This window comes from Wyeomyia smithii, chromosome 3 (assembly GCF_029784165.1).
Source record: "Wyeomyia smithii strain HCP4-BCI-WySm-NY-G18 chromosome 3, ASM2978416v1, whole genome shotgun sequence".
NCBI classification, from domain to species: domain Eukaryota; kingdom Metazoa; phylum Arthropoda; class Insecta; order Diptera; family Culicidae; genus Wyeomyia; species Wyeomyia smithii.
In genome coordinates, this window is record NC_073696.1 from 15,999,832 (window position 1) to 16,014,736 (window position 14,905).

Below are 14,905 nucleotides of genomic sequence, written 5' to 3' on the forward strand. Positions count from 1 at the left end.
ATACCTTGTAGAGAATATCATGATTGTCCTGAGGTGCCATCCAGTCTCCATTCAACCTCATCACTGGCCCTCTTTTAAAAAAGTTCAGTATAGTCAGGTGACCCACAAGATCACCAGACAAGATAGTTTTTGTTCTTTTGAGCCTCAAAGCACTCTTTTCTGCTTCTAGTTGCACGTATTCGTACAACGGCAGCAGATGAAGAATTGCATCAAGAGCTTTTGATGGAGTGCTTTTCATTGCTCCTGTTATAGCAATACACGCAAGTCGTGAACTTTATCTAGCTTTGTTCTAGCGGTAGACTCTTTGGTTTTTGGCCACCACACTAACGCAGCGTAGGTCAGTTTTGGACGTATATTAGATGTGAATATCCACATCACCATTTTCGGTCTCAAGCCCCACTTTCTCCCAACGGTTTTGGAGCACAACCATAATGCACTGACCGCCTTGTTGATTGCCTAGTCAAGATGTGCGTTCCAGTTTAGCTTAGCATCAAGGATAGCTCCTAAGTATTAAACCTGTTCACTGAATGGAATTTCTACTCCTCCAAGCTTGAGAGTTTTAAGATTGAATTTCCTCTTTCTAGTAAAAGGTACGATTACAGCTTTTGTCGGATTAATGCTGAGACCCTCCTTTATACACCAAGACTGGGTATACTTCAGAGGCTCCTGCATTATTTCCGAAACTATGTTGTCGAACTTTCCTCTTACCAAGATGACTATGTCATCTGCAAAGCCCACAACTTCGAAACCTGTTGCTTTTAAGCTTTTGAGAAGATCGTCCACCACCAAAAACCACATAAGTGGCGAAAGAACACCTCCTTGCGAACATCCTTTCGTTGCCGTTCGCGTGATAGACGAACCTCCCAACTCAAAAGTGATTTCTCTTTTTGCAAGCATAGAATGAATCCAGTCAACAATGCTCGCGTGAAATCCTGTTTTCCTAATTGCACTAAACATTGAAGAATAGGACACGTTATCAAAAGCCCCTTCAATAGCCAAGAAAGAGCACAGAGCAATTTCTTTAGCTGAAAGTGACTTTTCAATTTTCATATCCAGCGTATGAAGCGCTGTGATACTGGATTTTCTGCATCCACATCTCTTAGGCAGTACGACTACACAGGTATGTAATATGAAAATTTAGAAACGAAAAAAGTGAAAAATGTGTCGAATTTCAAATGCTAATAAGTCGTTTAATTCTTGCAGCAATCGATTCGAAAACGGTCTATGCACCTGTTCAAATGTAAAAATTTGTTATTTGAAACATTTTTTCTTTTCTTGAGAACCGTTCCCCAATCGCCTTGTTGTCAAAGAATGAATTGTATACTTTTGATCAAGCATTCCAATGAACATTAATATTTGAATTAGAACTTTTTTAACAAAATATTTGAATTAGAACTTTTTAAAAAAAAATAATCTACCATAAAAAAATTATTTTTCATTTCTCCATCCTGGACTTTTTTTTAAAAGTTGCGTATTAACGTCAAGTTCCTTTAAAAAAATTAATAAAATCAACTCTTTTTTTTAAATTGAAATTTAATGTTGATTTTTAAATTTTTTTCGTCAAAAAATATTTTTTTGTACAGTTTATATTTTTTATGAGGCATTTTTAATTCCCTACAACTCATTCTCAGACAGTTTTTCTATACAACCAACGGTTTCTGGGCTACAATGCTTCGAATAAAACCTAAGCCAAGAGGCATACGCCCTTTTAGAATGTAACTCATGGGTGTAAAAAATCTCTCCATCTGTGAAAAATGCTCAGTTTGCTTAGCCGAATACTTGTGCAAAGTTTCATTCAAATCAAAAATGGTCGAATAAATTTTCGCGTATTTCCAGGTCATTTGAAATGATTTCGTTTGGTAAAACGAACAGTGAAAAACTCGGATGTGGAAAGTCGGTTAAAATTTTCTTCGTTACTTTATCTGGATTAGAACAATCCAAACCTGTATCGTGAAAATTGCGTTGGAGGAAAATCTGATCCGGGCCATAAATGGGTTAAAACGTTATTGTTGGGACGTTTTACGGAACCAATTATTTAAGCAGCTTAAGTATCGTTTAGAAGCAGCTAAAAACTATTAATTTTATTTAAACCTTAGTGGCATTTTGAGCAAAAATATTAAATTCTAATTACTCACATGAGTAGTTCACGTTTTTATGGTTTTTTTCCGAACTTCTTCTCATACACAACTTGCTCTTTTCAAACAATAGACCGGCTAAACCTCGCATTAACTTTGAATTGATTTTACAATAAATTTCCGGATTTTTAACTATTAAAAGGACTTTTTGATAAATTGCCACGTGGCCACTGAACTGTTCGTAGCACTTTGTCCAAATGATTTGCCTTTATTCCATCTCCCGTATCTGTCTATCTGTCAATGACAGCTCACCGTGCTGGTTCTGTCGATTGCTGCTGGGGAGCGCTTGAAGCGCCCCAATTCGTCGGGATGATTCTCTCGATCAACACCGGGGAGCGCTTAGGGCGTCCGGCAGTGCGCCCAGCGGTGTCGCAACAGTTATGTTTACAAGAAAACTCATTTGAGTCTCTGAAAAAACAGCAATTCAGTAGTGAAAATTCACAGGAATGGTTGGATAGTGTTATGCAAGCAACTGTACTATTGAAAATGGTCAATCCTTGCTGAAACACAGATCATCGATTGAACTGATTGGTCGTTTGATGATTGATTTCCCTAGCACATTCGACAGAAATATATACCTTGTAAACCGGGCAGGTACTATTTGGCCTGTATAAAAGCAGAGTGCCTTTCTTCCACTGTCCGGGATGCGATAAGTATCATATGTGATATTAAATTGAACAACAAATTGGCCTCTTGAGGACACACTGAATACTTGACTGGAAAGTTAATATTATCGGGCACCAGCATCGGTACTGGTAACGATAGTTGTAATAGTAACGTCAGTGGTAGGTACCGCGGTACTTCCGTTAGTAAATGAAGGATAAGTTGTGTGCAAAACCACGACCGCAACGTTGACGTGAAACAACACTATTTGTTACATCACTCGCATTGTTGTATTTGACGATGATCAATAACAAAAACTTTTATCTAGCACTAATAAAATAACTCTTTGGAAAAAATGTGGAAACACTGAAAAGATTTAAAATGACATCTGACCGATTAATGGTCATTAAAAAATTCAAGATGTTGACTTCCGTTTTCAGGAAAATAGCCAACAATGACTAAATACTGCTACATAAGGGTATTTTCGAAACCAGGAGGATGCCCAGAAGCCAAAAATCGACTCCAGATGCCATTTTGAAATCCAAAGTGGTGTCTTCGGATCTGTAAAACAACTATAAAAGACTAAATACCACCTTATAGGAATGTTGCCAGATTCGATTGATATTCACAGGCTGTAAATATACCCTAGTAGCTACATTGTATCTTTCCAAAGCAACCACATTATTTTCAGAGTTATTTTATTAGTGTTGAAAATATTATTATTGATGATGATCTAAGATAGTCTATCGTAGAGTTCAGCTTGTCTTAGCAATAATTCATAGAGTTATTGTAAAAGAGAAATTTGCTTCGAACCTATCACTTGCGGTCACTGTCGAATGCAACAATGTAAGTATTGTAACGAACAGCCTATGTAGTTCTACGTTAACTTCGCGGTCGTGACTTTGCACACAATCCTTGTGATTTTTTCATTGGGAATTATAGGAAGCATTGTATTTGACGAACTGTTTTTCTCTCAGAATTAATTCCTCAGTTTTTGTGAACAGCGTACGTTGAAAATGCAATCTACTCATCAACCTTGCTGTTATTTTATCCCTGATCTTTCTGAAGTATGATTCTGGCTTGCATTTGTTGGTAACTAGTTTAAAGTTTTCGGCGTCCTCGGGATGAATGCTTTGAAATTAATAAAGCATTTTTTAATTTCAAATAATCCTCTAAATGCAACAGCAAAATAATTTTAGAACGCATACTGCTGGAATAGCCTAGATTGTTATTGACAATCTTGGGGTGTTCCTGAGTATAATTCCGATTCCTGAAATGCCCATTTTGGTACTTGATCATTTTGACTGTTTCCCAGAAAACGGAAGCGGCATCTTGGATTTCAAAACAGGATATTCTATAACCCAGTCTACAAGTTTTCCATACTTTGGTTCTACTAATACCTAAGAATTCAACATCCATAAATTGATTGCCATACCATAACTTTTTTCCCAATTTTTTCGGTACAAATCGACGTACCCTTACTCTCAAAAGTTTTTCACTTCACTCTGTAAAACTGGGGTCCGGGTAGTTTTATAATCAAGTTTGACATAATTTTCATCATAAGTTGTTATACAGACACAACTTTCTAGCTCTAGGTTTAACGGAGGTTGCTTGTTTCGGACTTCTTTATGGCATATGCTACTTCCTGTATGTTCTCAAACCAACTCCGACTCTTGGCACGCGCAACCTTTTTTGCTACATTATCACGTACTGAAGTTGAACTTTTGCTATTGAACGTTTCTTTGATCTTTCTTTCTTGATTTCTGGGTTTGATGCCAAAAAAAAACTTTGAAATCGTTGCTTCCCTACCCTAAGTATAAATGTAATACATACCTTGATTGCCCCGATCGCCGCCTGTTTGGTTGCGAACGTGACGAACGCACAGCCTTTGCTTTGTCCGGACGGATCCCGCAGCACCGTACATTCCTCGATCATACCGTGGCCGGAGAATAGTTGCCTCACATCGGTTTCATTGTACTTTTTACTCAGCATACCCACAAACAGCTTTCGCTCTGAAAGTAAATAAAGAATTCAAATGAAAATCTATTAGCTTTCGATTGACTGAAAAAAAAAGACAGAAATAAAAAAGGTTGAAACTAATTATGAGCCAGTATCACATTCTTCGGACAGAACGGTGTCAGCATTGGAATGGTCTTTATTGAAAATTTTCAGCAACGCTCCATAGATCGGACAACAAACGACAAAGAGCAGCATCAGCACACTAGACGTGGGTGTGCCCTGCCCTCTACTATACACAACCCGGTAGATTTCGACTTTCATTAACAGCATTACCTCCGAGCCCACCATGTGAGAAGGCAGGCGTACGACAGGAATGTGTCCGACAGGATTACCTTTGTCGGCACCCCTACTCTCACTCTCTTTCTCACTCAGGCAATCTTTTCAAGTAACTTAATAAGAATCCGAACCGTCAGAAGCATAGTTCACTTGAATGGCATAGCGCTCCCATCAGGAGACCGGATCCGGCTTACTGTATGTATGATAAAGGACCGACTTTACAGCGAAATGCTTCTAAAGCTCTTGAGAGATCTCTTTTTTCCTGCTCCAGAAGTGTATTGCTACAGCACAGCGGGGGTCTCGTTCTACAGTGGCTGGAAAACGGATGATGGGGCTTTTCTCTTATATAGAAATGAATTGAAGGGAGTCGATCTCAAAAGCTACGCCGCCGCCGCCGCCGCCGGTGTGCATAGGCGGAGACGGATAAGAGTGATAACGAAGCGAATCTATCCTGGTAATCCGACGATACACACATACACACCCACACACATCACACCACCCAAGCAACCAACTTCAACGAACCAGGAATCCTTGTAAACACTTGTACCTTCATTTTCATCCAGTTTGCAGCCGTGATTGGTACACGAGGGCTGTACTCACATACAAAGAAAACCTGACAGTAAGGTTACTGAGTAGAAAAGTACAATTTCCGTGCACTGTTCACAAAACTACGCGATTTCTTGAGTTTTTTCTTCCATTTCTTAAATCGTTTCGCTTGAAGAAATGGAACAAAACACCACCTGAAATAGCGCTAAAATGAGTGGGAGCCTTAAGCAAATCGCCAGACCTCTTTTTTCCTACTGTGTCACGAGGTGGGAGCTCAACTTTAGATTTTCATTTGCGGTGTTTCAGAGCTTTTAGTGAGAGCTGGTTGCAGTTTATCGGATTCTTCCAGTTCAGCCCCGATGCTCAAGCAGAAATGGAGTCAAATTATCCCGACTACGACAGCAGCAGCAGGAAGCAACCCATTTTCCCTAGTATTTATTTTCCTTTTCGCTAGACTCTTCTATTGCGCCGGCGGGGGTCCCCCTGCAGTGGCCACCGCAAAAAGTGAACAGCCACCGAGAGCACGGCAGTCGAATGTGGGGACATTCGCTGTTTACCTCTACATATTTACCGACACTCGCTCCAGTTGGCCCTCTATTGCCGGCAGCAACTTTAGCGTTCAGCTCGTGTTGGGGATGCATTCGAGCGACAAAGGATTCCGGTTTTGTTCCTATCCTTATGCAGAAGTAATTTGAGCATCAAGTGGAGATTTTTTGACGAAAAATATTCCAGTGCAAATTCTACTGAGGTTTCATGATTTTATCCTGCACAGCCAATGCTGGTTTCGTTAATAGTGCAGCACATGGAAATAATTAATATCGAAATGTTCCTGCTTCTGGGACGATAACATGGTGGAGCAGCACTATGAAGAGTTAGACATGGCTTAGGATTATGCGGAACTTTGCTGCGTCAGTGATTGTTCACCACCAGCATCGTCATCATCGTCACACAGTACCAGCAGGAGCAGCTACGTCACTAACAATAGCAAAGCGAAACGAGGGCCACTAATTGGCAATTAGGCGAGGAACAAAAAAGATCAGTACAAGTAGAAGCAAGACTATATAAAATTTATCCCATGCAAATAGAAACTCACTGCAAGATAGTTTTGAAACGACTCTACAGTGCATTGTATTTGGTTTGGCATGTATTCAATTTTGACCAAAATATAAAGGAGGTTCTTCATCATTAGTGAATATTTTTTCACTCCGATAATTCTGTGAATGTATTCAATTATAACAAAAGATTAAAGTTTCAATGACACAATCGACTATTCGAAACTTATAGCTTTAATAGAAAGCTGACAGGATTCTCCATCTAACCGTCAGCTTGAGCGCTTGGCTGCACTGATCCAATACAAAATGCACAGATATGGTAACTTTTAGCTGGCAGACAACCAGGATGCCTTTGTTATCCCTCGCCTGGTCTAACCACTGTTATAACGAACTGCACATATAAAACGATGCATTAGCCCCCCTCTCTCGGATGCAGAAGCTTGACGTTGACGGCGTCGTGAATGCACTGTTCTCCAGCATCACAATATATACTAATAGGGGAGAAGTGTAGGAAAAAAACAATATTGTAGGCAAAATTGAATAATCTGCTTCCCATTACACATACACGGCACAGGATGATGAGCTTGAAGGTTGTGAAATAAAAAAAAACGACCAGACAAGGTTGATTTAAAAGTCAATTTGGCTACCGCAGTTTAATTTTCCATACTGTAACTAACTTTCCGTAGTCCGGTCAGTTCAATTTTACTGCTGTCGAGCAAGAACATCAACGTCTCGAATTCAAAAAATCATCATCTAGAACAACTAAACTGACACAAACCACTTCAACCCGGACTCTTCTGGTAGAAAAGAAAATTTTAACACCCGAAAAAATCGAATTAGACTACTGGAAATTATTCGACGACCTTCAGCGTTCGTGTAATATTTCCTTCTGTGATAATTAAAAACTTTTCTCGCTGCAAAATCACAAATTGGTGTGCGCGCCTTTCCTTTAGTCTCCGCCCGTGATGCGTGCTCACAATTCGAAATTCCGAATCGTAACTCTACCACGATCTACCCTTGCGAATACCGTTGCTCATATCCAGAGGGTGCAGAAATAATGTTCGGAATCAAAAAATCACGTAATGCTTGATATTTCGTTTTAAGTTCGACATCCGTTAAACCGCCCTCTTCCGATCCGGCCGGGATTAAATATGCGCAGAAAACGCATAGACGCCGGAAAAGGTGTAGGCAAAATTCGTTCCGCCTGGCTTGATGTTCGTCTATGGCAGTCGCAACCCAAGTGAAAGGTGGAAAGGGGTGACTGTATGAAATATTATTTTTAATGTCACACAACTAGTGTACAATTTCGTTTGTGTTACATTTTGTGACGGGTGTTGTGAAATAGAGTTCTCTACATTTTCAACCTCAATTTGAAAATACAGTCACAATCGAAAAGTTTAATTTAGCTGATAGTATTTGCTGTCGAATGGCAAAAAAAACTTTTCTTCAACTTATTGCTAAACATCGAAACTTTCATCAAGTAGGCGAAACCTGAAAAACAGTAAATCATCCAATAATAACTGGGACGCCTCTATTCTCCAGCACTCTATCCTACTACTATAAAATCGGGATGAAAGCACCATTGGCAACCAGGAACATTTTCAATCATGGCTGGCAGGCAGTCGACAAAAAGCCACATGTGCCTAGCAATTCATTTTTTTTCGGTACCTCGAATAAGTTTCAGATGAAAGTTGCAGAATTATTTCCCAACCTGTGTTCGCTGCGCTGCCGGTTCGGCTTTCGGTGCAAATTTTCGATGAATATAAGAGGCGTATGTACTTTTAGTCTAGGATCACGAGCGGCAACAAGTACTTCTGCCGGGCGAGAAAGTCTGATACATTTAGACGACCTATACATCCCCTAGTAACGTGCGGAAAAAAAACGAATGGGTTCAGGAAGTGGAACGGCTATGGATGCGGAAAAGCAGCGGTAGAAGAGCATGGTGGATCCGTTGGGAGATAGCTTTGCCAGCCAGTTTTTGGTTGTTCGTTCGATGCCGGGGAGACTACGGAGAAAAGCAATTTTGTTGCTAGAGCAATTAATACCTGTAGATTAGGAGATATTTTGTTGACCCTAAGGAAAAGATTGGAGGATGAATTTTAAAGGTAGCAGAAGCGGACAGTCGCTCGGTTCCGATTCCGAAAAAACACTGCATAATTCTATTTTTTGTACTCAATTTTGCATAGAGATTGTTTTTGATTTATTGCAGGGTATTATTCGCAAGAGAGGTGACCAATTGTGTCTGGTTCCATTTGGTTGCTCAGAATAATATTATTGGTCTTGTTGAGTTAAAGCATATTTTTAAAAATATGTTTTTCATGATTGAATAAATTACACAATTAAATATTTAATTTTGTTATCAACATCTCGTCAGTGGCGAACGACACAAAATGACACAAAAACTTCAACATAAAAATATGGCGGTAAAAAGTTAGTAAAATTGTTTGTCGAATCTGGAAAGAGTTTACGGATTTACGGTATCTTGTAAAAATACGAAGTTGATGTCGCAGAGAAGTTTTTGGGTGATTTTTTTTTCTCGAGAAATTATTATACCGATGTAGTAGGTTTTCTTCAATGACAGCCATTAACGATAGCCTTTATTAACGCATTAGCCGCTACTTAGCTAGGACCATCCTGGTGGCCATCCGCTAATAAAATGATTGTTTTAAGCAAAAGCAGGCTCTTATATAGCCAAAATAGTGCATTCCCCCTTAACTGGGAAACTAGGTATATAATTCTGCCGACCGTGTTAGGGAAAGTGAGCATTAAACGGCCAATCAGATCAATCAGAATCATTAGAGCCTTTGAATTTTTCTTCCCTTTTTCCGTTTTCAGATTTTCATTGTACACCCCTATGTAGCCGAACTTTTTGAGAGACGTAGTTCTACCTCAAAATACGTCATTTCAGACTTTTTTGCAAAATAAGTGTTTAATTAAAATGGACGCTTCTAATTAAAAAAGTTCTCTAACTAAAACATTTTTATGTCCAGCATTTTTAAGGTCTTTTTTTGACGTGGGACTACGTCTTTGTTTACTATACTGGGATGCATTCTGTAAAATTGGAAATGAAACTGGCAAATGTTGCGTCAGATTTCAAACGTAAATAACAGCATAATCACATGATAGATAACAATAACCAATATGTTGTTGGATAGATAAAGTGTATAACAATTTTGTAATATGCTTGTTATCACTCTAATTTCATTGCTAAGCGGTAAAATTGATAAAAGGTTTCAATAACAAATTTACGCGAATAATGAACCAATTACATGCGAGCATGCCTGACACAGACGACGTGAATGGACACCATCCGTTCCCTGTGATATTCTCTGTATCAATATCGAAATAACAATTGACAGGGTCTCCCCGTCCCAATAGGTCCATTTTTTTTTGCTTCCATGAGCTTAGACTAATATGATTTCTCGAAGGTAAAAGTTTTCCAAAAAGTTTGGAACAATCCTTATTCTTGAACAATTTCTAAACCTGCTTTCAGAACCTAATACAAAACTGATGTCTTGAAAGAAAACATGCCGGTAAAAGCAACAGTACCCATGGAGTAAAGAACCGCAGGTCTCTAGTCGTCTATGATTGCAGCGGTACTCTTCTATTCGTACATTTCAGCGGCACACTTCTATTCGTACTGCAGCGGTACTATTCGTATTGCAGTGGTACACTTTTGTTCGTACATTTCTATACGTGCGCATTCGAGAAAAAACTGCAATGCTGCTGTTGATGGTGATTGAAAATTTATCTCATAAATATGATTACCATTAATTACTCAGCAAGAATTGTAAATTTTTGCAACGGATATTTATTTAATTTTATCTTCGATATTTACTCAATAATCGTGACACTATCCGGTCGAAAGAGTAAATTCCTAAAGATCTACATTTATAGAAGAGTAAGAGCCTGCGAATGCTTGTGAATTTTTTGTTTATTTAGTCATTCAGATTTTTTTTTTACATTTTAAAATTGTTAGATAATATATTATTATTCTAAGCTTTACCATGATAAACGTATATTAGCTGTCTTCATAATACAGCGAATGTAGTTGTAGGCAAATGAAAAAAACTGTCAAGCAAAACACAAAAATGGAATTGTTGTTTGCTACGATGTTTTGCTGGAACTTGTTAAAAATTTTGTTCAAAATATCTTCTTATGTTTGCCAATTAATGAACCTTTGTGAGAGCTTCCAGATTATTTTGAAAGTAAGATCCATATTATAGAATTGATTTAATCAGAGTTAAATAAGACAAAACCATTCATTATGATAACGTAAGTATTATTCGATTTGGTGTTTGAGGATATAACTATAGTTAATTCTGACTTTGTTGCATTACGAGAAATTCTTGGTGCTTATTCAACAAGCACGATATGATTGATTCTGTCTGCAGACTTTGTATATTTTGTACCAAAAAATCCCCTAATTACAGTGTTTAGTCACACGTCACCATTTCATACAACGCTAGGGCTGTATACCTTGTAGTATTTTGCTTCTGAACGACCATGCGTCTCGTGATAGTACGGTAATGACGAGAGTTAGAGAAAAGTTGTTAAGTGATGTTTTTTAAAAAAAAGCCTAAATTAATCCACCTAGCGGTTAGACTCAGTCTTTCTCATTCAAACTTATTATTTGTAATTATAGATTTACTTGAATGCTTAAATCCAATAAAGGTGTATTTACTCTTTGGGTTCTAAAATATTGACGTTGTAATTGAATTATAAAATATGAAATTTGACGTGATGTTGGTGCTCAAAAAATAGCGAAATAAAAACTTGTGAACAGCATATAAAATTGTTATGAAGTTTGTTATTTGTAAGTTTGAGAGATGACTCGTTTGTATGACACTAGTTATGCTCAAATAAGTCGTGTAATACTTGAGAAAATAGACTTTCGTTGTTTTAACAATTTAATACATAACGGTTGCTTAAGTTTGATTACAATCAAATGAAAAGGGAACGTAAAGGACAGCCAAACTTTGGAACCACGTGTTCAATCATAATTCATCAGTAAACCCTTAACTAGCCCGTCCATCTGATATCAATATTGTTCAAATCGGTTGTGTAGTTTTAAGATAATGAAATAAAATTCAATAGGGTGTTATGAGGCAACTAGACCATTCATTTGACATTAATTTTGTGGAAATCGGTTCAACCATCTCTGAGGAAAGTGAGTGAGTCCAAGAAGTCTTCGGAATATGTTTCTTTTCATAGCTGGATTTCACATTTTTAAACACAACAGGCAAAATAATAATCCGTTTGCAAAAAATTCAATAGGGTATTATGGGGCAATAAGACGTTCCATATGACACAGATTTTATGAAAATCGGTCCAGCCATCTCTGAGAAACATGAGTGAGATTAAATAGTCTACAGAACATGTTTCTTTCCATAACTTCTGAACCACCTGTTCAATCTTCATAAAATTCAAAAGTTAAGGGTTTTTGAGGTAGCCCGTTAATTTGAAACCAATTGTCTTGAAATCGGTTGTGTAGTTTCTGAGATATTGATGTTTCGTGATTTGTACATTTTGATACATAACCTCTAAACTAGAAATCAGATTACAATAAAATTCAATAGGGTCTAGACCTTTCATTAATTTCATTGAAATCAGTTCAGCCATCTCTGAAAAACTGAGTCGAGTGATATACGACATTGGGCCCTTTTGAGCACTTTTATACCCTTAGTTTTTGCAGTGATTGCTATACTTTTCTAGGAGAAAGGCAAAAAGTGATATGATAGAAATGACTTTTTATTTTAACTTCAATCTCGAGCAAGGCCGCAAAGATTGAAATAGTACAATATCAAATTTAAATGATGTTGAGGCCAATATTTTGATCGTAGCTATAGTTTTAAACAGTCTGCGGGTTACATTACTTTCTATAACTTTCAAACCACATGTTTTAACATTATGAAATTCATTGTTTAAGGGTTTAAAAGCCCATTAATTTGAATTCAACTATGTTCATAGGTTCTGAGACATAATAGCGATTTTCACATTCTGACGCAGCGTCAAAACTAAAAGTTCGATTACAATCAAATTCAATAGCAACCTAAGCGGCAAATAGACCCTTCATTTGACACCAAGATAGAAAGAATCGGTCAGACCATCTCTGAGAAAAGTGAGTGCGAAAAAAAGGTGCACATACACACGTACACACCCACACACAAACATATACACCTATACATGCATACATGCATAAAATGCTCGATTCGCCGAACTGAGTCGAGTAGTATATGACATTCAGCCATTTGGATCACTTTCATACCTTTTAATTAGCCAGTGATCGTTAGGAGAAAGTCAACATATTTACTTTCATTATGTGATTTCACATTTTTATGAACAACGGACAAAGTTACAATCCGATTGCAATGAAATTCAATAGCGATGGGGCAACTAGACCTTTCATTTGACACCAATTTTGTGAAAATCGGTTCATCCATCTCTGAGAAAAATGAGTGAGTTTAAACAACCTCAGGATAACTTTTCTTTACATAACTTTTGAACCATATGTTCAATCATAACGAAATTTGATAGTTAAGGGTTCTGGAGACAGCCCGATCATTTGAAACCAGCTTTATTGAATTCGGTTGTGTGGTTTCTGAGATATTGATGTTTCGTGATTTTTATATTTTGATGCATAACCTCTAAACTAAAAATCCGATTACAATGACATTCAATAGCAACCTATGGCGCAACTAGACCTTTCATTTGCAATTAATTTTATGAAAATCAGTCCAGCCATCTCTGAGAAAAGTGAGTGAGAAAAAATAGTTGCACATACACACACACACACATACACACATACATACACACATACAGAAAATGCTCAGTTCATCGAAAGGGGTCGAATGGTATATGACATTCGGCCATTGGGACCACTTTTATACCTTTGGTTTTTCTAGTGATTGCTATACCTTTCTAGGAGAAAGGCAAAAATAAAAGGAAATTTGAAACCCTACACTGAAAAAATAAACATTTTAAAAGCGCGAAATGATATAAAAAAAATCAGTCATTTCCGATTTCTTTCAAAAGAGTTTTTTCAGATAGAAGATAGATAGAAAAGAGTTTTTTTTGGATAGAAGAGTAAGACTACTAAATTGCCTAACTCAAAAAATAATTTCGAAACAACTCAACCATTTTCAAACGTCAGTCCAGCTAGATTTTGAAAAAAAAGTATGCAAAGTTGCTTAGTATAGTAACACATACGCGTCCACAAAGTTTCATTGAATTCTAAGAGGATGCTGCAAATACCTGATCGAGTTGGCGTGAAAGGCGTCTATTCTGGAAAAAGCGTCTTTTCCCTGATATTCCCTGATTTCCCTAATCGAAAAACGAATTTCCTAATATTCTCTGATTTTCTAGGTTTTCGATACTATGTATGAGGTAGTTTTTGGTCGATTTTAGCTATTTTCTGGAAACCGGAAGTCACCATCTCAAATTTCAAAATTGCGTCTGGAGTTGATTTCCGTCATCTGGACAACATCCCTTTTCCGGAAATACCCATATCCGATAGCATTCGGCCAATATCGAAATCGAATGACAAATGTTTGGGAAAAAAAATTGTGGGTAACGGGGTCACTGGCGGGCATTTAAAGGGTACAAAATTTAACTCTCCCCCATTGTCCTCCCCCCTTGTTACTATATAAAAACTAATGTTATCAAAAGTTGATTTTTAATGAGCTTTGAGATGTTACTGAGGTTTAACATTTTTGATTGCAGTGAGCTATGAAATTTTGTCTTATGAAATCTGAAAGGGTACTCGTAGAGCACATAACTGTTAAATAAAAGAACTCCATGAATCTTTTCCACAAATAGCCAAGTTGCATCAAGCTTCAGAACAGTCTCAAGAAGGTTTTATTAATTATACCTGAGTATTTATTTGTTTACCGTTAGGAAAATGGTATTACACTGTGGCGAAAAAGTGACGATTCATTTTTCTACATAGTCTTTATTTACCTAGTACTATACACTTGGATCCAGTGATGTTCCACATTTTTCAACCCATGAGCAATTCCACCAAAAATGTACAAGCTCCGGAAAAATACTGCGGTGTGACACTATACCGATGACTGCGAGTTCACATACAGCTTAAGCTTACACAGGCAACGAATCGGTCTTGTGTTGTACACGACAGCTCATTCTTGCGCATGTATTCTGTTCGTTCGGATATGACTCCTTTTTCTGAGGCCGATGCCGCAATAAAAACGAAGAAAACCATTTGATGTAGGGGAACAGTTCCATTATTCATCTCAGCCCATATATTCATCTCAT

At 37.6% G+C, this 14,905-nt stretch overlaps 1 protein-coding gene across 7 annotated transcripts in view; it reads right to left on the minus strand.

Moving 5' to 3' along the window:
- LOC129732407 (CUGBP Elav-like family member 2) overlaps positions 1-14,905 on the minus strand; it is a 575,258-nt gene that overhangs the window by 55,143 nt on the left and 505,210 nt on the right. For all 7 annotated transcript variants that reach the window (XM_055693269.1, XM_055693267.1, XM_055693266.1 and 4 more), the window contains one exon: positions 4,572-4,750. In XM_055693269.1, coding sequence (XP_055549244.1) covers positions 4,572-4,750 — 179 coding nt within the window. The remainder of the gene's footprint in view (positions 1-4,571; positions 4,751-14,905) is intronic.